This window comes from Rhinoraja longicauda, chromosome 2 (assembly GCF_053455715.1).
Source record: "Rhinoraja longicauda isolate Sanriku21f chromosome 2, sRhiLon1.1, whole genome shotgun sequence".
Taxonomy (NCBI): domain Eukaryota; kingdom Metazoa; phylum Chordata; class Chondrichthyes; order Rajiformes; family Arhynchobatidae; genus Rhinoraja; species Rhinoraja longicauda.
The window spans coordinates 50,503,704-50,527,603 of record NC_135954.1 but is presented as its reverse complement, the minus strand read 5'-3'; the positions used below and the strand labels follow the sequence as shown (position 1 = coordinate 50,527,603).

Below are 23,900 nucleotides of genomic sequence, written 5' to 3'. Positions count from 1 at the left end.
AAATGGACAATAGCCAGGCCACTACAATAGCACAATTTCTATCCTCAGAATGAAAATAAATCCAGCTGCCCATGTTTGGTGTTGATGGTTTTAGCAGTGGCACTTTTACATTAGATTTAAAAGTTGACAGATTTATGAATTTGAGACGTCTAGATTAAGAAAAATCTTGGCACAGACCAAGTTGATGTTATCATTTGCAAATCCACACACTTCTTAACTTCTTTAAACCAAACATTGTCCAGTGAATCTACGAAAACAGGTTGATAATGTAACAATTTCACTACTTACATTGGATTGCATAAGAAGCAAGTAATATTGCTTTACCATGAGGACAATGTAATCTGGAAAACATTTACATTTTAATATGACACTGTCAACAAGTGTAATTCCTGATTAATTAATACTGAACTAAAAAGTCAAAAACATAGCAAATTGTTTAAATCTTTAAGATTGATTACACAATCTTACAAACTACATATTGGACCCTAACCTTTAATATCTGCAGGCAATTCAATTTTATTGAAACCAATTTCAACATTTTGTACAGAAATTTCTTTAGTCTAGCTGTTGACCAAAGAAAGCTTCAGAAAACCAGTTTCTTTTCAGTTCAGTAAATGCTGTTCAAGAACATCAACATTTGGTGATGTTGGGTAACAGGGTAACTGAGCTGAAAAGAATTGGAGCCCAGAAGCCCAAGCCAAGCATTTGATCAGTAACAGGCTCAACACCTTACAACCAACATTTCTGGGAAAGCTCCACTCCACTACATGACTTCTTTAAACTTAATATTTGGGATAAGCAAACATTGAACCAAATCAAAGCACTGCCACCCATCATTTGCAGAAAATGACTTCGAAATGATCTAAGAAACAAGAAATCTTAAAATCTTAAATGTTTGTGCTGTTGACAAACAATGGGGCATAGGATCCAAATTAACTTGCCATTATCAACCATATTGCACAAGCACTGAAAGAGGCAAAGTGTATGCAGCTATCTCTTAAGTGGCAGGAAAGACCAGCTTGACCTAAATGAAACAAATATGTTTGGATGGGATCAATAGTTTGCACTGTGATAGTATCTTTAACTGTTCAAACATCTCAAAAAAATTCATACAAGTATAAAAGGAGTGGAGATTTAGGAGTTCAAATGTTGGAAGACTTCCAAGGAATGGTTTGACCAATTTTTAAAAGCGGTTGTAGAAAAAGAATTTGATGAGTTCTAATTGCAAGTTCAAAAGTCTGTTCTGATAGATTTTAGGCTGCAAGCATTCTAATTTCTAAAATGTCTATTAAGAAATATTATACACCTGCCATGCAATCTTTCTTTTAACCACTGCAATGGTTTGAACTTTTCCCAAAATGAATAAATGAAACATCAGCAAATATGAAAAATGCTCATTGTATTTTAACATTCTGAACACAAGGCAATGTAAATTAATGCTCCTCAGTTGAGGAAGAATATTTTATTTGGGTCATCAAATATGGGTAAAACAACATTATTGACTACATGTTGTTTTCTTCAACAATTTCAGAAGCAGACTACAAATGTGGTTGCTCCTGTACTGCACATTGAGAGCACGTGACTGAGAAATTCCACTCCAAGATAGTGAACTTTCATTTTAAATTTGGATCAGCGCAAAAAAAATGAAGTAGAGGGAATGGACAGAAGGTTCTCCTCCTCTCCCTCCAAAGGGAGCTTTGTGAGACCTTCTCTCACAGCTCCCCCTCTGTGATTCTTGCTGCTCAACCATGTTCTGACCCAGCCTCGCCACGTATAATTTGAAGACTTTGTCCCACCCTCATCTGTCCTTTCCAATTTTTCCTCCATACATTAGGCAGAAGAAGGGACCTGACCCAAGTATCATCTGTCCATTCCCCCCCACAAATGGTGCCTGGCCTACTGAGTTCCTCTGGCACTTTGTTTTTTTGCTCAAGTTTCCAGCATCTGCAGTATCATATGCCTCCACAAAAACATCAAATATTTCATATTTCATATACAGCGCGGAAACAGGCCTTTTCGGCCCACCAAGTCCGTGTCGCCCAGCGATCCCCGCACACTAACACTATTAACACTATCCTACACACACTAGGGACAATTTTTACATTTACCCAGTCAATTAACCTACCTACCTGTACGTCTTTGGAGTGTGGGAGGAAACCGAAGATCTCGGAGAAAACCCACGCAGGTCACGGGGAGAACGTACAAACGCCTTACAGTACAGCAAACTTTTCTTAAAGTTATTGATATTCCAGAACAGTAATTTAGTGACATGAATTTAATGACATTTAATGGTGACGACAGTGGTAGAGTTGCTGCCTTACAGCGGAAACCCAGTTCGCTCCCAACTCTGGGTGCTGGTTATACGGAGTTTGTACATTCTCCGTGACCGCGTGGGTTTTCTCCGGGTGCCCCAGTTTCCTCCCACACTCCAAAGATGTACAGGTTTGTAGAGTCATTGGCTTTTGGAAATTGCCCCTAGAGTTTAGGATAGTGGTAATGTACAGGGTGATTGCTGGTCATCACAGACTCAGTGGGCTGAAGACCACCTTAACTAAAAAGGCAATACGGGGAGAAAAGATGAGGTACGAGGGTAAACTAGCCAATAATATAAAGGAGGATAGCAAAAGTTTTTTTAGGTACGTGAAGAGGAAAAAAATAGTCAAGGCAAATGTGGGTCCCTTGAAGACAGAAACAGGGGAATTTATTATGGGGAACAAAGAAATGGCAGACGAGTTAAACCGTTACTTTGGATCTGTCTTCACTGAGGAAGATACACACAATCTCCCAAATGTTCTAGGGGCCGGAGAACCTAGGGTGATGGAGGAACTGAAGGAAATCCACATTAGGCAGGAAATGGTTTTGGGTAGACTGATGGGACTGAAGGCTGATAAATCCCCAGGGCCTGATGGTCTGCATCCCAGAGTACTTAAGGAGGTGGCTCTAGAAATAGTGGAAGCATTGGAGATCATTTTTCAATGTTCTATAGCTTCAGGATCAGTTCCGGTGGATTGGAGGATAGCAAATGTTACCCCACTTTTTAAGAAAGGAGGGAGAGAGAAAACGGGTAATTATAGACCAGTTAGTCTGACATCAGTGGTGGGGAAGATGCTGGAGTCAATTATAAAAGACGAAATTGCTGAGCATTTGGATAGCAGTAACGGGATCATTCCGAGTCAGCATGGATTTACGAAGGGGAAATCATGCTTGACAAATCTACTGGAATTTGTTTGAGGATGTAACTAGGAAAATTGACAGGGGAGAGTCAGTGGATGTGGTGTACCTCGACAATCAGAAAGCCTTCGACAAGGTCCCACACAGGAGATTAGTGGGCAAAATTAGGGCACATGGTATTGGGGGTAGGGTACTGACATGGATAGAAAATTGGTTGACAGACAGAAAGCAAAGAGTGGGGATAAATGGGTCCCTTTCGGAATGGGAGGCAGTGACCAGTGGGGTACCGCAAGGTTCGGTGCTGGGACCCCAGCTATTTACGATATACATTAATGACTTAGACGAAGGGATTAAAAGTACCATTAGCAAATTTGCAGATGATACTAAGCTGGGGGGTAGTGTGAATTGTGAGGAAGATGCAATAAGGCTGCAGGGTGACTTGGACAGGTTGTGTGAGTGGGCGGATACATGGCAGATGCAGTTTAATGTAGATAAGTGTGAGGTTATTCACTTTGGAAGTAAGAATAGAAAGGCAGATTATTATCTGAATGGTGTCAAGTTAGGAGGAGTGGGTGTTCAACGAAATCTGGGTGTCCTAGTGCATCAGTCAATGAAAGGAAGCATGCAGGTACAGCAGGCAGTGACGAAAGCCAATGGAATGTTGGCCTTCGTAACAAGAGGAGTTGAGTATAGGAGCAAAGAGGTCCTTCTGCAGTTGTACCGGGCCCTGGTGAGACCGCACCTGGAGTACTGTGTGCAGTTTTGGTCTCCAAATTTGAGGAAGGATATTCTTGCTATGGAGGGCGTGCAGCGTAGGTTCACTAGGTTAATTCCCGGAATGGCGGGACTGTCGTATGTTGAAAGGCTGGAGCGATTGGGCTTGTATACACTGGAATTTAGAAGGATGAGGGGGGATCTTATTGAAACATATAAGATAATTAGGGGATTGGACACATTAGAGGCAGGAAACATGTTCCCAATGTTGGGGGAGTCCAGAACAAGGGGCCACAGTTTAAGAATAAGGGGTAGGCCATTTAGAACGGAGATGAGGAAGAACTTTTTCAGTCAGAGAGTGGTGAAGGTGTGGAATTCTCTGCCTCAGAAGGCAGTGGAGGCCAGTTCGTTGGATGCTTTCAAGAGAGTGCTGGATAGAGCTCTTAAGGATAGCGGAGTGAGGGGGTATGGGGAGAAGGCAGGAACAGGGTACTGATTGAGAGTGATCAGCCATGATCGCATTGAATGGCGGTGCTGGCTCGAAGGGCTGAATGGCCTACTCCTGCACCTATTGTCTATTGTCTATTATTATATCTCTAAAGTCTTAAGTCTAAATAATGCACAAGTAAAGCTTGATTGGAATATCATTAAGCAAATTGACTAGTTAAGCTATAGTCCAGTTTAACAAAATAAAATCAGCCTTTTGGCCCATAACTATCTGGTCATCAATGTCAATGATTTACATAAGAAGATTACATGGCAAGATTACATGATTTACATGGCAAGATTAGCAAGTTTGCAGATGATACAAAAGTGGGTGGTTTTGCAGATAGTGAAGATTTCTTCTTTTGTTCCTTACTTCTGTGATTATGAATGTTCTTCAGTATTGTAATACTACATGGTACGTGTTTGTCTACCACTTTAAAGTCAAAACTGCTCCACCAAATGAAAATCTGCTCAAAGATCATCGGTCAACCCCTTGAGAAACTCTATGAATCAGCCTACCACAATAACATGCTAAGGTTGGCCAACAACATTGTCTCTGACCCCGACCATGTCCTGAACAGTGAATACGTATTGTTACCATCAAATCGGAGGTACAGGGTACCAAGATTTAATAAGGTTAGACTGAAGCACTCTTTTGTGCACCAGTCAATCCTGAAACTAAACATAGAACATAATCCCAGATCAAATGTACGTTGAAGGGTCTTGAATGTGTCGCCATTTGTGATTGTAATGCTATGGTGAATATATATATCCTCGTTGTTTGTCTTACATTCTTTGTCTTTGTTGATGTTGCAAGTGGAGCTGCTGAGATGCAAGAAACATTTTAGACTTGATCGGACAATAAAGTATTATCGTATCGTATGGTTGTGAAAAATTGCAGCAGGATCTTGATCGATTGGCCAGGTGGGCTGAGGAATGGTTGATGGAATTTAATGCAGAGAAATGTGAGGTGGTGAATTTTGGGAAGTCTAACATGGGCAGGTCCTACACAGTGAATGGTAGGGTTCTGGGGAGTATTGTAAAGCAGAAGGATCCAGGAGTGCAGGTGCATGGTTCCCTGAAGTTGTTGTCACAGGTAGATAGGGAGGTCAAAAAGGCTTTTGACACATCAGAGTATAGAGTATAGAAGTTGTGAGGTCATGTTGCAATTGTCTAAGTCGTTGGTGAGGCCTCATTCAGCATATTGTGTTTAGTTCTGGGCGCCATGTTATAGGAAAGATGTAGTCAAGCTGGAAAGGGTACAGAGATTTAGGAGGATGTTGCCAGGACCAGAGGTTCTGAGCTATAGGGAGAGGTTAGAAACATAGAAAAATAGGTGCAGGAGTAGACCATTCATCCCTTCGAGCCAGCACCACCATTCAATATGATCATTGCTGATCATCTAAAATCAGTGCCCCGTTCCTGCTTTTTCCCCATATCCCTTGATTCCTTTAGCCCCAAGAGCTAAATCTCTATTGAAAACTCTTGAAAAAGGTTGAGTAGGCTGGGACTATTCCTTGAAATGCAAGAGGATGAGGGGGTGATCTTATAGAGGTATATAAAATCATGAGAGGAATAGATTGAGTAGTTGCACAGAGTCTCTTGCCGCAAGTAGGTGAATCGATGACATAGATTTAAGGTGAAGGGGAAAAGATTTAATAGGAATCTGAGGGGTGACTTTTTCACACAAAGAGTAGTTGGTGTATGGAACGAGCTGCCAGAGGGGGTAGTTGAGGCAGGGACTATCCCAACGTTGAAGAAGCAGTTGGACAAGTACATGGATGGGACAGGTTTGGGGGGATATGATAAGGTAGCTAGGACATGTTGGCCGGTGTGGGACATGTTGGCAAGTTGGGCCGAAGGGCCTGTTTCCACGCTTTATGACTCTATAACTGCACAATTTGATAACTTCTTTGCACATGGTAGACATGCAACTAAACTGTTCTTACAACCCCTTCAAATGAAAAAGTAATCCAATGCGGGTGAACCCAAACAGTTCAGAATTTTGGCCTGTCCAAAGCTACAGTTTTAAGAATGTCTTTTGCATCCAAAAGGAAATAATTACCGTCCATCAGTAAATTCTTTCTTTAGTTGTAAAAAGTACAAGTGCCTGTAACACAGACAGAAAATTCAAAAATTAACTTATGGCACGTAGAAGTACAGAAGGCATTGACAAATAGGTGGTTTAATGATTTGATATATTTTGCTTTGTAAATGCTTTATCTGGGACAAGCTGGACAGCAACATTTGAAAATTTAACATGCATAAATAAATAGACATTAAGAAGTTAAAAATATTCAAATTATGTCTTGCCTAAGCCCATCAATTGTTACCACTAACAAAATATTACTTGAAACAAATGTTAAATAGCAGCAATTGTAACACAATTCTTGCTGCTGGAATAATAGAAATGTTTTGGATTTCCTCCCCACCATTCGCATTTGGACAACAATGCTCTTTGTAATAAAATGTTATGTAGTCTCCAGCAGGTTTTGTCCCATCAATGAGATTACAGCTATTTTTTTTCATTTAAAAAGGGCATCCAGAGTACTTCAACTTGCTCAGTTCTCAGCAAGTAGTGGAATATGTTATTTATTAACGTTAGTGCACTATGTACGATTATCAGATTCAAATCATTCATGGGCAAAAATGTTAGTAAGGTCGATGGGGAGGCCTACGAGATGAACAAAGGGCAACTTAAACAAACAATAAAAATTGAAACTAAAGCTCAAAAATCTGTGCAAGGCAGCATTTCTTACTGGAAGTTTCAAAAATGAAAAAAGGAAGCAATTTAAAAACAGTTTTTGCAAAAATAAAAGTAAGATTTTTCAACTAATCTGTTGCTTAGGTTTTTTTGGTGTTCAATCTTTCGTCAATACCAAATGAAAACCTATGAGATTTGATTGCTTCATGTTAGATCCATAGGCAGAATGTGAATGAAACTCAAGATATAGAATTTGGAGAAACGTTCCACAGCAAGAACAACTTACAACTAATAAGTCACTCAATGACCATTTTTAATCTTGGGAATGCTACAAAATTACCTGAAAACACAGAATTCTTGGGACAAAAATCCAGCCTGTAATTACATTAGGCAACCTCGGCGGCCATTACATCATCATATCATATCATATCATATATATACAGCCGGAAACAGGCCTTTTCGGCCCACCAAGTCCGTGCCGCCCAGCGATCCCCGTACATTAACACTATCCTACACCCACTAGGGACAATTTTTACATTTACATTTACCCAGCCAATTAACCTACACACCTGTACGTCTTTGGGGTATGTTGGATTTAAGTGTTGGATTTAAGACTCAAGAGCTAGATTTTTCACTAACTGTAAGATTTCAAACAGAAAAGAGTGTTCCCAATATTTCAATTCTGGGCATAGTGTAGCATCTAACATTTTTTTTAAAGAATCATCTGTTGAAAAACCACTTGCAAAAGTTCAGTATGTACATTACATTGAACTAGTATTTTATAAGTAGTACTTACAGGACAAAGCCTACCTTGTCTGTTCTTGTTGTAGAGAATTTGGGTCAGTTACAAAAAATCTCACTCGAAAATTTAGTGCATCCCCTGAAATATTTTAGTTGAAACAAACATTTTATTTTAAAATTTCTTATGTATAATTGTTAGTGCTAATAAATATTTTTTTTCTAATTCAACTGCCAGCATCCAAATTAATCACTCAGGTCTAGCAATGTCAAATACATGTTAACAAAACAAAATGCTGGAGTACCTCAGCTGGTGAGACAGCGTCTGTGGAGGGAATGGATGGCCGAAGTTTCATATGGGGACCCTTCTTCAGATTGGGTCCTGATCAGAAATATCATCTATCTATTCCTGCCACAAAAGCTGCCTGACCCATCTATTTACTCCAGTACTTTGTGTTTGTACAAGGTTCCATCTTCTGCAGTTCCTTGCGTCTCCAAATACACGTCAAAGCTTGCCCATCATTGTTTGAAAATATATATAGTGTGTGCTTCATCCAAGAGTTTGTGATGCACATTTCAAACATTTTGTGCATTTATGATAGAACTCACTATAAACTGAAATGAGTCTCCTGAGACTCCTTAAGCACTCTCACTACCAACAGCCAGACCACTTTGGCTTTGTCATCGTATGGAATTCAATCCAGGTTGGAGTTCAAAAGACAGATCTAACGATCAGACTATTCAATAATTTTAACACTATTTCAAAAATGAAATGACTAAACCTGTTTTAAGCAACGTAAATTTTTTTTGGTTGAAAGTCACAGCACGGAAACAGGCCCTTCAGCCCACCGTGACCTCACCATCAATCACCTGTTCACACTAATTGTACGTCATCACACTTTCCTGCACCCACTTTCACACTTATGCACTCAGGCACTTTACATAAGCCAATTTACCTACAAATCTGTACATTTTTGGGAAGTGAGAGGAAACTGGAGCATACAGGAGGAAATTCATCGGGTGAATGTGCAAACTTCACACAGACAGCACCTGAGGTCAGGATTTAACCCAGGTCTCTGCTACTGTGAGGCAGCAGCTCTACCGTTACACCACTGGGCTGAAGGTGGAGTAGCTTTAAGTCCCAGAGAACAACAGGTTCCAATTCCAAAATAGGACAGATTGGGGAAAACTAATTCAAGGCAGCTTTGTTACATCACTCCATCATTGATACTTGGCTCCAGTAAATGGGTGTTTCCGTAAATACAGCACTTGGTCTCCAACTTTCAGGTTATTTTCCTGTTTTTTATGTAATATTCCCATTGTTTCATAGCCTGTATTTAAAGTAGTATAGATCATGGTGTATAGCCAAAATAATGAGATGAAGCAAAAATAAATGGATCTGTTTTTACAAAGAAAAATATCAGATATGCCCGTGTTTTCTTGCCTTTTTTTGTGACATTTTTCAAGCAGGATTTCATCAAATCCTTAGGCTAATTTATACCAGAAAGATAACATCAATTTCACAACTAAATCATTCTATACAAGCCAAATTCTGATTATGCTTATTATTTTTATCATTTATCACCCAATAGGATGGTTTTCTGATGCTCCATTTTTGCAGCAGAACATGAGTAGCAGTGTCCATTTGGTCACGTGGAGTTGTGTGAATTGAAAGCAGAGACACCGTTTTTATTTTTATTGTTTCTTTTCTTATTGTTTATATTTTGTGTTTAAGCTTTCCATTGAAATACTTAATAATGAATAGAACTTAAAATCATGAAATAAAAATCTAGTTTGTTCACCTATTTTAGCGATGTCTCATTCTGTTGTCCCTCCCATTGAGTAATGTTGTGAATGCTATTTATAGCACTATAACTTTTTTTTTTGCATCCGTTGCGATTAAAAAAATTCAAACAACGCAATTATAATGACCCTGGCGTAAACTACGGGCCTTGTAGTGGGTTAGGTGCCGACATTTTGTAAGGGAGCATAGAAATCAGTAAGTGTCCCATATGTCTTATAATTAATTTTATATCTTTTTTTTCCCAAATTTTGAACGTATTAAATTGGTCAAATTATGGTCGATTTTGATCACAAAGTAGCTCAAAACGGTCATAAGTGGGCCAATTTTTAATGCTGTGGTATCTTATAATGATTTAATAACTTTCAAATTTGTCACAAGTTGGTAGCCTTACTTACGGAAACACCCAATTGTGTTTTCTACTTCTGTAATTTGGGATAAGATTACATTAGGGACAAAGTGGTTAGATAAATTCTCCCAATAAATGTAATCATCTTCATATAATATTCTATCCATTACAAAGATAATATGCAGAGAAATCAGAGTGCAATCTTCAACAGACTGCTACTTTGTCAGTGCGATGTTACAGTGCCCTCCATAATATTTGGGACAAAGATTCATCATTTATTTATTTGCCTCTGTACTCCACAATTTGAGATCTGTAATGGAAAAAAAATCACATGTGGTTAAAGTGCACCGTGTCAGATTTTATTAAAGGGTATTTTTATACATTTTGGTTTCACCATGTAGAAATTACAGCTGTGTTTGTACATAGTCCCTCCATTTTAGGGCACCATAATGTTTGGGACACATGGCTTCACAGGTGTTTACAATTGCTCAGGTGTGTTTAAATGCCTTCTTAATGCAGGTATAAGAGAGCTCTCAGCACCTAGTTTTTCCTCGTCTTTCCGTCACCTTTGGAAACATTTATTGCTGTTTATCAACATGAGGACCAAAGTTGTGCCAATGAATGTCAAAGAAGCCATAATGAGATGGAGAAACAAGAATAAAACTGTTAGAGACATCAGCCAAACCTGAGGCTTACCAAAATCAACTGTTTGGAACATCATTACGAAGAAAGAGAGCACTGGTGAGCTTACTAATCGCAAAGGGACTGGCAAGCTAAGGAAGACCTCCACTGCTGATGACAGAAGAATTCTCTCTATAATAAAGAAAAATCCCCAAACACCTGTCCGACAGATCAGAAACACAAAAACAAAAATAGAATCACCAGGTTACAGTTTGCCAAGAAGTACTTAAAAGAGCAACCACAGTTCTGGAAAAAGGTCTTGTGGATAGATGAGACAAATATTAACTTATATCAGAGTGATGGCAAGAGCAAAGTATGGAGGAGAGAAAGAACTGCCCAAGATCCAATGCATACCACCTCATCTGTGAAACAGGGTGGTGGGGGTGTTATGGCCTGGGCATGTATGGCTGCTGAAGGTACTGGCCCACTTATCGTCATTGATGATACAACTGCTGATGGTAGTAGCATAATGAATTCTGAAGTGTATAGATACATCCTATCTGCTCAAGTTCAAACAAATGCCTCATTGGCCGGCAGTTCATTCTACAAGACAATGATCCCAAACATACTGCTAAAGCACCAAAGGAGTTTTTCAAAGCTAAAAAATGGTCAATTCTTGAGTGGCCAAGTCAATCACCCAACCTGAACCCAATTGAGCATGCCTTCTATATGCTGAAGAGAAAACTGAAGGGGACTAGCCTCTAAAACAGGCATAAGCTAAAGATGGCTGCAATACAGGCCTGGCAGAGCATCACCAGAGAAGACACCCAGCAACTGGTGATGTCCATGAATCGCAGACTTCAAGCAGTAATTGCATGCAAAGGATATGCGCCAAAATACTAAACATGACTACTTGCATTTACATGACATTGCTGTGTCCCAAACATTATGGCGCCCTAAAATGGGAGGACTATGTATAAACACTGTTGTAATTTCTACATGGTGAAACCAAAACGTATAAAAATGACCTTTATTAAAATCTGACAATGTGCACTTTAACCACATGTGATTTTTTCTATTACAAATCTCAAATTGTGTAGTACAGAGGCACATAAATAAATGATAGGTCTTTGTCCCAAATATTATGGAGGGCACTGGACATGATCTGGAGTTCAGTTCAAGTGGAATGCCTACAAAATCTGTATTGATTTCCGCAAACCCTAGACATTAAGCATTCCACAGTCTATTCAATGCTTCAATGGTTAGTGCCATTAATGTGCATAGTTAAAAAACATTAGGCTCTAAAGCAAAATTTAAATATTTAACTTTTGGCAATACAGATTGCATGTTTGATCTGTAGAATCATCACCGTCTTAGACAGTTCCTCAAGATTGAGAACAAATTGCTTCAAGTCCAGTGTTGTGGGTTCTGAAGTGGCAAATTACGTAAATATGGAACGTAATCCCCAAGACCGTGGTTGAAGGAGAAATTCTAGCAGGATTATAAAGTACACCATTGCACCATTTAATTCAGGCTCTGGATCAAGTGTTGGGCAATGGAAGTAACCTAATATCCTCCTTTGGAGACCAGGGAGTTTGCCATCATTTCTGAGATTCTATGATAACACTTACCAGCAAGTCAACACCAACATAACTGCAAATGCTAAATACGTAATTATAAATGGCATTGTGGCACAGCTAATAGAGTCATTGGCTCACAGTGAAAGAGACCTGGGTTCAATCATGAACTCGAGTGTTGTCTGCATGTTCTCCATGAGGCCATGCGTGTTTCCTCCAGCTGCTCCGGTTTCCTCCCACATCCCCAAGGCAATTGGGTTGGTAGGTTATTTTGCCTGAGCATGCATGTGAATGGCAGAATTTGGGGGAATTGCTGGGAATGTGGGAAGAATTAACAAAAATAGATTAATATAAGATTAGTGTCAATGGGTGGCTCGGTGGCCTAAAGGACCTGTTTTCTTGCTGTCTTTCTGCATGATTGAATGTATTATCATATAGGTCAGTATCAAGTGACATGAACTTCTTGCTCAAAGCCTACAGGACAAAGTAAGGAAATATATTTTAATTTAAATTCTTGTACGGTTATCCTCACTGCTTCCTTAATGACATTTTCCAGTTATCTTCTTGCCATAAAGACTAAAGTTTAAAAATATTTGTTAGGGGGGGGGTTTGGGAAGAGCTCATTTTCCTTTCTAAAAAAATAAAAGTACATTCCAAAATATGACTGTCTACTTAGAGTCACGTATTCCTTTAGATACTTCCTACATTAGATTTGAAGATTATTATTACCAACACTGCAGCTGAATGAAATTAACCTAGTAGGTTTGTGATGTTAACAACATTTAGTTTCTGCAAGTGAATCTACTTACCTTTAAGCTGTTTCCTGATAGGTTTGCTCGGTTCAAGCCACCTCTGTGCATGAAATTAGTGAATCCATGTTAGTTTTTCCAATCAAGTTAGTAGTAAAACGCATGCACAATAAAAGTATACTTTAATGATAGATATACTCACAGGACATTCCAACGAATCATCTATAAATTGTAAACCAAAATATTCCTTTTCAATCAATCCCAGGTGTTTATAGGCCATATTCAATAGAACTTGACCAGTGTCTTGCTTCTGCAAAATGAAACAAAGCTGCTATTTTGTGTTGAGACCAAAGAAAATCACCCTGAGATTAGATCATCTGCATAGTTTCCCCACAAAGCCATCTATTGTGAAAATGGTATTTTCATAGATTTAATGAATCACACAACACATATAATAGGAGCTTGGACTCAACATGTACATGTCAATCAAGATGCTGAGCTATGTTAATCCAATTTGCCAGCGTTTGGCCCATATCCCACATACCTGTTTGAATATCTTTTAAATGCTGTAAGTATACCAGCCCCTACCACCTCATGCCATCTTCTTTGATGTACCTACCAGCCTTTGTGCGGAAGCATGCCCCTCAGGTTTACATTATTTTTTTTCCCCTTCATCTTAAACTAGTCCCTCTGGTTTTAGACTTCCCTAGCCTGGAAAAAAATCTATCTATGCTCCTCAAGATTTTATAATGAGGTCACCCCTCAGCCTCCTTTGCTCCAGATTCATTATGCCAGCAGTGCACAGTGGCTGCTGTGTCCTGCTGGCATAATTAGAAAAAGTACTCCAGTTATTCTCTCAGGCTACCCTGACAGTTCCTTCAAAACCTGCAACCTCCATCACCAAGGAAGACAAGGGTAGCTGAAAAATGGGAATGCCCCAACCTGCAAGGTTCCTTTCCAACGCTTAGATCATCCTGACTTTGAAATATAATCGCTGTTCTTCCGTCATCAAAGGGTCTAAATCCTGGAAATCCATAATCAACAGTACTGAGGGAGTATCTTTGATAGAAGGACTGCAGTGTTTGAGAAAGACTCTCACTGCCACCACCTCAAGTGCAACTGGAATGGTCAATAACTGATGATCATCCCAAGAACATCCAAATCCTGAATATGAATTTAAAAATCATATCCATAATTGGATTTTTAACTTAGATAAATCAAAATAATCACAAATTTAATTCTAATTAAATATTCATAGGTTAAATCAGAGATTTTTGAATTATCTTCATTGTTTTTCAATTACTTTGTTGACATTTTTACTTGAAAACCTCCACCTCGGTAGAAAGTTTAGTCTTGGATTTGAGTTATTCCCAAAGCTGGGTGCAGTGGATTTTGCTTTGTAAACATTTGTTGGGTGTGTTTTCCAAGTGTTCATTCGTTCAGACTAATAGTCATTACCAACCTTTCAAAAAACACCTGAAAGTAGGTAAGAATTGATGAATTGTAGTATGAAGAAAAGCAAAGAGTGCACAGCAGGCAAAAAAATAATTTGCTGGAGGAACTCAGCAGGTCAGGCAGCATCTGTGGAGGGAATGGACAGGTGACATTTCGGATAAGGACACTTGTTCAATCTGACCCATTGATTTCCTACAGCAGTTTGTTTTTTTGCTCAAGATTCCAGCATTTGCAGGTTCGTTTGTCCCCGAGTGCTATGATCACTGGGAAGATAGTGAGTTCAAGGGACGGAAAACAGGTGGATGGTACGGAATGGCCAGAATGGCCCTACTGGATTTTTTTCTGGATTTATAGTTTTTTCTAAGTATAGCAAACTTTGTCATCTGCTATTCTTCATACACAAGAGATCCAAATAATTGGATTTTGGCTGCACTCTGGCCTATTATGGACCATATCCCCCACTTTGGGGGAACATTTTTGGCCAGTCAAGAGTAGTGCATTCATTCTTCTAAACTTTATTTTCTCCAAAACATTTTTCAATATTTTATATAACTTCAAATATTGATTTCACAATAATCTGATTTTAAGATTTATTTGCCAAATTGGTAGCTTTATCCACAGAAAAATCTGTGTAGTGTGTGTCCATAATATAGAGAAGTCAAAAAGTGGACAAGCATGTGACAAGTCAAGGGCACTGCATGTTGGATGGTTCAGTTTATTTGGAACGGGAGAAGAAACAAAATTACACCATTATTTTGAATATTTTCAGGAGGAGTAAAAAATGCAATGAATGCCTTAGTCAAAGTAGTATGTACAACGTTGAACAGTTTGATGGCTGTCCACATTAAATTTATGTAGCTACTTTGCTGCAATATACAAACATTTTCCATAGATTTAAGGATGACAAGCTATGAACTTCTACGAATTCAGGCAATAGACATGAGATGCTCATGTCAAATGAAAATGTACAAAAATGAAGTCTGTGTGTGATAGTGCTCATTAGGTCAAAAACCAATTGATTATTTTTGTTCCAATGTAGTGAAATGGTGAACAAGTATTATTCACAGACTTAATTGCTGCTAACAGAATACGGAAGCAACTTACATTGATTTTGAAGCTTTGTACACTACTGTCCAGGAAGTGAACATTGCAGACAACTTCTGATCGATGTTTGTCTCTTGGCATCTCGAGAACACGCATGTGGTTTGTCCTCCCACCAAGCGCACGAAATCGTGATGTCATCACTACACCTCCGATATCTAAAAGTGAAGATGAATAGGATAAGCTTACAGCAAAATAAATTAAAATACTGTCAGCAAGGCTTTCTTTCATTGAAGCCATTACCTCATGTCTGATGAATTATCCCTGACACCTATTTCTTCCTCATATCCAAATTGCTGGATTTTTAAACATGCAATCAGGTTCCATGTTTCCAACAGTACCATGTCCCATTTTTCCACAGGCAATTAACTTTTCTGTTGCCTGCTTCTAGAACTCCAATATGACACTTTAACTTTAAACCATTTAAAATTCCGCTGTCGAATATGATCTTGCACATTCTTTTCATCCATAACCTCCATGATTGCTGTTGTTTCTTACTCCTGCTTTCCCACGTCCCCATTTTTTAATTTCCGAGCCTTGAATACTTAGATAAAAGCAAAGTAACTTTGGTGAGATGGGGCAGTTTTGGAGTCAGTACAGCAAAGCTTCATTAAATTGATTCCAATGATAAAGTGGTTAGAGTTATCATGACAAATTGAGTAAGCTTGAACTTGTTTCACTTGAATTTAGAAGAATGAGAGGCAAACAAAACATTCAATATTCTGGCAGAGATTGATAAAGTAAATAGACAAAAACTTTGTCCTCTAATCAGACTAAAACTGCTACGCACTGTCTCATTACAAGGTCGTCAACTATTCGGACTGAGTAAGATTTTTTTCTTTAAAGAGCATTATAGGGCAGGATGTACATCTAGTTCATGAGCAACTTCATGCAAGTGCCAGGCAGTTTTCATCCTCAACTGTGGATGGCACAGTAACGTAGTTGGCAGCGCTGCTGTCTTACAGTGCCGGAAACCCAGGTTCGATCTTGATCTCAGCTGCTGTCAGTGTGGAGTTTGCACATTCTCCCTGTGACTACGTAGGTTTCCACAGGTACTCTGGTTTCCCGAAACTGGAAATCTGAAATTAATAACTCAAGACCATTTTATAGGTCTGGAGTGGACCCAAAACGTCACATTCCTTCTCTCCAGAGATGCTGCCTGTCCCGCTGAGTTACTCCAGCTTTTTGTGTCTATTATAGGTATGGAGTTCAATACTTTCCAATTTAACATATGAACACATCTCATAAATATAAAGAACTTGACTCTAGACCATAAATGTAATCCAATTTTCTAAACATTATCAGTCTTCATCTCTAGTGACCTCTAGTTGCAGTAGGCACACCATTTGTATAATGGAATGCACCAACTTACGATGTTTTAATAGCACCTCCAAAAATTTCAAAATTTACCATGTAAAAAGGACAAATGCAAAGCCATCTTTCTTCAAGCTTCCCAAGTCACAGAATTTCCCAGCTTGGGAATATATTGGCATTTCAGTGTTGGTGAAACTCCCTATCCAATAGCAATGTAGGTATAACTTTGTCAGATAAAATACAACAGTTCAAGGAAGTGGCTTGCCATCACCTGAAATTAAGAATGGGTAGGAAATGCTGATCTTATCAACAAAACTCATCTAAAAGACAAAAAGATTTTGCCAAGTTTATTTCAACATAATTCATGCTACAAAAACTTCATATCCAAAACACATTAAAACTAAACATTTATAGTTCAGATTTTTTTTTTTTTAATAAATTGTTTTCAGTATTGAAATTGTACTCCAATCCACAGAACCTGGCTTATTTCTGAAAAATAGTCACCCAAAGCACACTGTCAAAATGCCAGAGACAGATTTTTATTTTGTACCCAAGGAAAATGCTCCATGTGACGTAACTGAAGACAGAGTCAAATCAATCGAGTCAATTTTGATTTGACTCGCTAGTTGACTATTTTTCCTCTGAACCAGATCTGGAGAGCCAAATGAGCCTTGGGCATCAGGAACAGGAACTGGAGGCCTGAGAAATCATAGTGCATAAACCAAAATGCCCTGTTTCCGAATACACAAACAGCCTATCTGAAGGCAAGGCTCTCATTGGAGCCTCAAATCATTTTCAAACAGGGAGGTTATATTTTTAAATATCTAAGACTTATAATTATTAATGCTTCTGCAACTATTTGAAAACAAACACATGAAACAGTAATAAATAAAACCATAAACAATGAAGTTATTTATCCGCGTACCTTCGAGCTCAGGAATCCACATTCGTAACGAGCTCCAATAGGAAGAACAAGATGGTTTTCCCAGTATGATACTGGAAAAATCCCAGTACATTTGAGCTTTGGCACCACATTTAGGCCTCTACTGTGGCTGCTCTCCATAAACTTGAAGTTGCCCACACCTTCCTGATGTTACAAGAAATAAACTCCATTCACCTTTCATTCCTGTGCTTGTAAACCAACATAAATTTCTAATTAAACATCATTTTGTTTTTCAAATCCTTCCAAAACTTTGTTCTTAGTTGCTCTGTGATCTCTTCCAGCCTTAGTGTATCATGGCACCAGCTCTTCCATCAAATCTGAAGCCTTGTGCAATCCAAATTTAATTGCTGTAACGTTAACAGCCAAGTCTTCATCAACCAAGACCGGCGCTCTGGATTTCTTTCTCAAAAGCTTTTGTTTGCGTGCTATCCAGTCAAAGATCATACATGATTACAATCAAGTTGTCCACAGAACACAGATAAAGGGTACAACATTTCGTGCAAGATAAAGTTTGATGAAAGATAGTTCAAAGGTCTACAATTAGGTAGATGGGAGGTCAAGATCACACTCTAGTTGATGAGATGACCATTCAGTTGCCTGATAACAGCTGGGAAAAAATTGTCCCCGAATCTGGAGGTATGTGTTTTCAAACATCTGTACCTCTTGTCTGATGGAAAAGGGGAGATGTGGGAGTGACCGGTGCGAGACTGGTCCTTGATTATGCTGGCAACCTTGCAGATGCAGCATGAAGTTAAATATTACTTACACATCCAAACCACAGAAAGAAGGGTGGTTCCCATTCATGGTATTTGGAGCTCTCTATGCAACCTTCTCTTCATTGTCAAGGCCATATGTAGACTAGGTAACTGTTTTGCAGAACAGCTACATTCTATCCATTTTGGCCACCCTGACCTCCTATTTCAACTTCCCATTCCCACATCAACCTGTCTTTGACCTTCAACACTGCCAGGGTGAAGGCAAATGCAAACTCAACATACAACAATTCATATTCTAACTGGGTAACCCAATATTATGAATAATGAAATTTCCAATTTCAGGAAGCCTACATTCCTTGTGCACCTTCTTCTCTCCTTCTGATCCACACAGATTGCGGTTCCTGAAAAGAGAGCACCTCAGACATCCTGCAGTGAAAGGCTTCATCTCAAGAAATAATGAAGTTGAGACAGAGAAACTGATTCTTTCAAGGGACAGGATATGAGGTGTGGTCTTGATGGTGTGGGTGTCTAGGTTTGCAATAAATGTCAGCAGGTAGTTTGTCGCCTCAGATAGAAGCAGATGGATCAACAAAGGTGGGAGATGTGTCAGAAATGTTCCAACTCTTAAAGTGAGACTTTCCTACCTTTGTACTCTAACTCTGATGTTCCAGTTATCTTCCCAATTATATGCTCAAACTTCAATGCCAGTAATTTTAGGCCAGTGAGCGTACTCAACCAGGATTACAAAATTTTTACTCACATATACTAGCCAAACGATTAGAGTGTTTGCTACCACAAATTATTAGCCTGGATCAGACAGGGTTTGTTCGAGGGAGACAAACCCAAGACAACATTAGAAGGACATTGCACATAATTGACCACATAACAAAATTTAACTTAGAAGCAGTCCTAGTTGGGTTAGATGCTGAAAAAGCCTTTGATTGTGTAAATTGGTCTTTTTTGCTTAGAGCTTTAGATAGATTTGGATTTCACAATACTTTTATTAAAACAATACAGGCACTTTATGATAGCCCAAGTGCAAGAATTAAAATTAACGGAATAGTTTCAAAACCATTTTTGCTAGAAAGAGGAACAAGACAGGGATGTCCAATCAGCCCCCTTTTATTTGCGGTTTTTATCGAACCTTTGAGTCAGTGGATTATCCAGAATAATAATATCAAAGGAATAGTAATGAAAGGAGGGGAACAAAAGATTTCTTTATTTGCCGATGACGTATTGGTGTATTTGTCAGACCCTGAACAGTCTTTGTTACAGTTATTTTATGTTTTGGAACGATATGGATCCTTCTCTGGCTATAAGTTAAATGTTATAAAAACACAAATTCTTAGTTTCAAATATAGCCCCTCAGTAAAAGTAAGGGAAAAGTTTAATTTGAGGTGGGATGCTGAATCCATGAGATATCTGGGAATAAACATTCCAATAGATCTGACTAAACTGCACTTGCTTAACTACCTCCCATTGAACAATAAGATCAGGGAAGACATTAGGAGGTGGGACCTAATACCTTATCTTAATTTTGGATCTCGTATTGAATCGGTCAAAATGGTTATGTTACCGAGGCTGTTGTATCTCTTTCAATCACTTCCACTAGATATATCAGACCAACAATTTCAAGAATGGGATAAACGGGGGGGGGTGTGTCCAATGCTTGGCTGAGTAGACATAACTTTTCAGCACTCCCGGAAACAAAGCCCTAAACTGCTAAAAAAAGACGAACTAAAGGAATCAAGTACTTTAAATTAAATCAGAAAGAATACAGAACGTACGGATGCCTTCCAAGAAAGTAAAAGGAGGAGTACAACTGCCACAGAAGCAAGCAAAGGAACCAAGAAAAAAAAATCGAAGGTAGGCCCACAGCTCTGATGGAGCAGGGGACTAGATTTGGTGACCCCTCGGCAGGCGGTGAGTCTGGGGAGGGCTCCGGTATGAAGCTGGAGTCTACTACTCCCAGCAAGCGCTCTTTGACTCGGGTCAAAATACGAGGGAGTCGCCGTGAGTTACCAAAAAGGCCCACTGTTTGCCGAGAGGCTGCTGATGTTTTGTCTGGAGTTTCGGACTCGAGTGACAATGAGGTAACGGGAGACTCCACTAGCAGTGGAAGTGGAAATGAGGAAGAAGAAGAAAAGCAAGAAGATACAGAGACTAATATGAAAACGATGCTTCAAGAAATTATTAACAGGCTCAAGAAAATTGAAGGAGATAACAAATTAATGAGGAGAGATAACAAGAAATTTCGTAAGGCTTTGAAAAAAATGGAGGAGAAATTTCAAACAGTGACAAATAAAGTGGATAATATGCAAATGGAGAATGAAATGTTAAAATCTAGAGTGGAAAAAAATGAAGACAGTATTACTGCAGCAGCAATTGAAAGCAAAAAGACGGCGGAGAAGTTGGATGCCTTGGAAAACTATAGCAGGAGAAATAATGTTAAAATTGTTGGTTTGCCAGAGGGAGTGGAGGGGGAAGACCCAATTAACTTTTTTCAAGATTGGATAGTGACCACTCTGGGAATAGATAAACAAGGTTCGATGGAAATAGAAAGAGCACATAGGGCTCTAAGACCGAAACCCTCGGCTAATCAAAAGCCAAGATCTGTGTTGATTAAATTTTTAAGATACCAAGATCGAGAATTGGTTTTCAAAACAGTCGGGAATAATATAAGAGAGGGAAAACCAATAGAACATGAAGGTACTAAAATAATCTTTTACCCAGACATCAGTAATGCCTTGTTGAGCAGAAAAAAAGAATTTAATAAGGCAAAAAATATTCTATGGAAGAAAGGCTATAGGTTTATTTTACTGCATCCGGCTACTTTGAAGATTATGATCAACAATGGAGAAAATAATTTTTTTAAAGACTTTGTCAAAGCAGAAGAGTATGCGGAAGAATTGCCAACGAGAAATGCTTAAGAAGATTCATGAATGATTGATTATTAATAATATCTGTATACTATAGAAGGGATTAACTGTATTAAGGATTGTTAATTTTTAGAAGTACTTGATATATCGGGGGGGTTGGAGAATGTGGATGCTCCACCATAATCATGGGCACAAGTGTGGTGCGGACCACACCTCGTATAATAGAGGGGGGTAATGTTGCTAATCTATTTATTAACAACATTAGAGGGAGGGTCTATTTCTCTATCTTTCTTATTTCTTTTCTGTTTTTATACCTGGACTATGGAGGGGAGCACACTGAAATACGGCACAATGTAAATACCGGAAGAGGTATCAAGGTAAGGAAAAATGAAAAAAAAAAGGAAAAGGGGGAAAAAAAAAGAAAAAAAAAAGGAATGAATGGATAACACATTAAATTTTTAAAGCTATAATGTGAATGGGTTAAATGGACCGATAAAAAGGAAGAGAATTTTAACACAGATGAAAAAATTGGAAGTAGATATAGCTTTCTTGCAAGAAACACATCTAACGGAAAAAGAGCATCAAAAGTTAAAGAGAGATTGGGTAGGAAGTATGGTCGCATCTTCTTTTAATTCAAAAGCAAGAGGGGTTGCTATCCTATTTAAGAAAACGCTACCAATTAAGATACAAAATATTGTAAGTGACCCAGTAGGTAGATTTGTAATGGTACATTGTCAAATTTTCTCAGAATTGTGGACCTTAATGAATATATATGCACCAAATATAGATGATGAGAAGTTTGTGCAGGGTACCTTTTTAAATCTGGCGGAAGCACATGAAAATATATTGATAGGGGGAGATTTCAATTTTTGTTTAGATCCAGTAATGGATAGATCATCAAGGACAACGACAAGGACAAGAGCAGCGAAGACAACCTTGAATTTAATGGAAATTTTAAATTTAATAGATGTTTGGAGGAAAAGCCATCCCAGGGAAAGAGACTACTCCTTCTATTCCAATAGACATGATACATATTCTAGAATAGATCTATTTTTGATTTCAGCTCAATTAAGGGGTAGAATAATACAAATAGATTACAAGGCTAGATTGTTATCGGATCACTCACCATTATTAATGAAAATTACGATGCCAGATAAAGAACAGTCAGTCTATAGATGGAGACTCAACTCTTTACTATTGAAAAGGCAAGACTTTTGTGATTTTATTCGAGGACAAATTGAATTATTTTTGGAAACAAATTTAAATTCAGTTGATGATAAATTTATTGTATGGGATGCAATGAAGGCTTATTTGAGAGGCCAAATTATAAGCTACTCATCTAAGATAAAGAAAGACTATAGGAAGGAATCTGAAAGATTAGAAAAATAAATCACCGTATTAGAAAAAGACTTACAGAAAATTTCTTCAGATACGAAAAAAACACAACTTGCAAATAAAAAATTTCAATACAATACTTTACATACTTACAGAACAGAAAAACTAATATTACGAACTAACCAAAGATATTATGAATTAGGAGAAAGAGCGCACAAGGTATTGGCATGGCAACTGAAAGAACAAATATCAAGAACAATAAATTCAATTAGAACAGATCAAAACATTATTACTTATAGACCTAGAGAAATCAACGAGGTATTTAAGCAATTCTACACTAATCTGTACCATTCTGAATCTGAAAAGGATGAAATTAAGATAAATAATTTTTTATCCAAGATACAATTACCAACAATCTCTAATGAGGAGCAGATGGGACTAAATGCCTCTTTTACTTTGAGAGAGGTGGAGGAAGTATTATATTCTTTACCAAGTAATAAATCTCCAGGGGAAGATGGTTTCCCGCCTGAGTTCTATAAAAAAATTTAAAGATTTGTTGTTACCAGTATTTATGGAAGTGATACATCAAGCGGAAAAAACTTCTACATTACCAGAATCCTTCTCACTGGCAATTATAACCGTAATTTTTAAAAAAGGGAAAGACCCTTTAAATGCATCTTCTTATAGACCAATATCATTGTTGAATGCAGATTATAAAATAGTTGCTAAATTTTTGGCAAGGAGATTGGCAGAATATTTACCGAAGCTGGTTAAAGAGGACCAAACTGGATTTGTCAAAAAAAGGAAAATATCTGATAATGTAGCAAGATTTATAAGTATTTTACATTTAGCACAGAAAAGAAAGGAATTGAGCGTAGCAGTTGCTTTAGATGCTGAAAAGGCGTTTGACAGGTTAGAATGGGATTTTTTATTTAAAGTATTAGAGAAGTACGGATTAGGAAATGGTTTCATTAACTGGGTAAAAGCTCTTTATAAACAACCTAAAGCCAAAGTGGTGACAAATGGCCAATCTTCTCAATCATTTAATTTGGAAAGATCTAGTAGACAGGGATGTCCCTTGTCACCGGCTTTATTTGTATTGGCCATTGAACCTCTGGCAGAGCTAATAAGATCAGATTTAGACATTGAAGGATTTAAAGTGAATCAGGAAAATCACAAAATTACTTTATTTGCAGATGATGTTTTAATTTGTCTTACTAGACCATTGGAATCCTTAAGAAAATTAT

General features: G+C 38.2%; 1 protein-coding gene across 6 annotated transcripts in view; it reads right to left on the bottom strand.

Annotated features, from left to right (window-relative positions):
• Positions 1 to 23,900, bottom strand: part of LOC144604443 (tyrosine-protein phosphatase non-receptor type 3-like) — a 145,610-nt gene that overhangs the window by 98,418 nt on the left and 23,292 nt on the right. For 5 of the 6 annotated variants that reach the window (XM_078418867.1, XM_078418886.1, XM_078418894.1 and 2 more), the window contains 6 exons: positions 15,470 to 15,624; positions 13,113 to 13,220; positions 12,971 to 13,013; positions 7,886 to 7,955; positions 6,437 to 6,481; positions 289 to 341 (listed from right to left, as the gene is read on the bottom strand). In XM_078418867.1, the coding sequence (XP_078274993.1) occupies positions 289 to 341; positions 6,437 to 6,481; positions 7,886 to 7,955; positions 12,971 to 13,013; positions 13,113 to 13,220; positions 15,470 to 15,624 (474 nt within the window). Of the gene's footprint in view, positions 1 to 288; positions 342 to 6,436; positions 6,482 to 7,885; positions 7,956 to 12,970; positions 13,014 to 13,112; positions 13,221 to 15,469; positions 15,625 to 23,900 lie in introns of those variants that run through there. The other variant, XM_078418913.1, reaches the window with a different exon arrangement.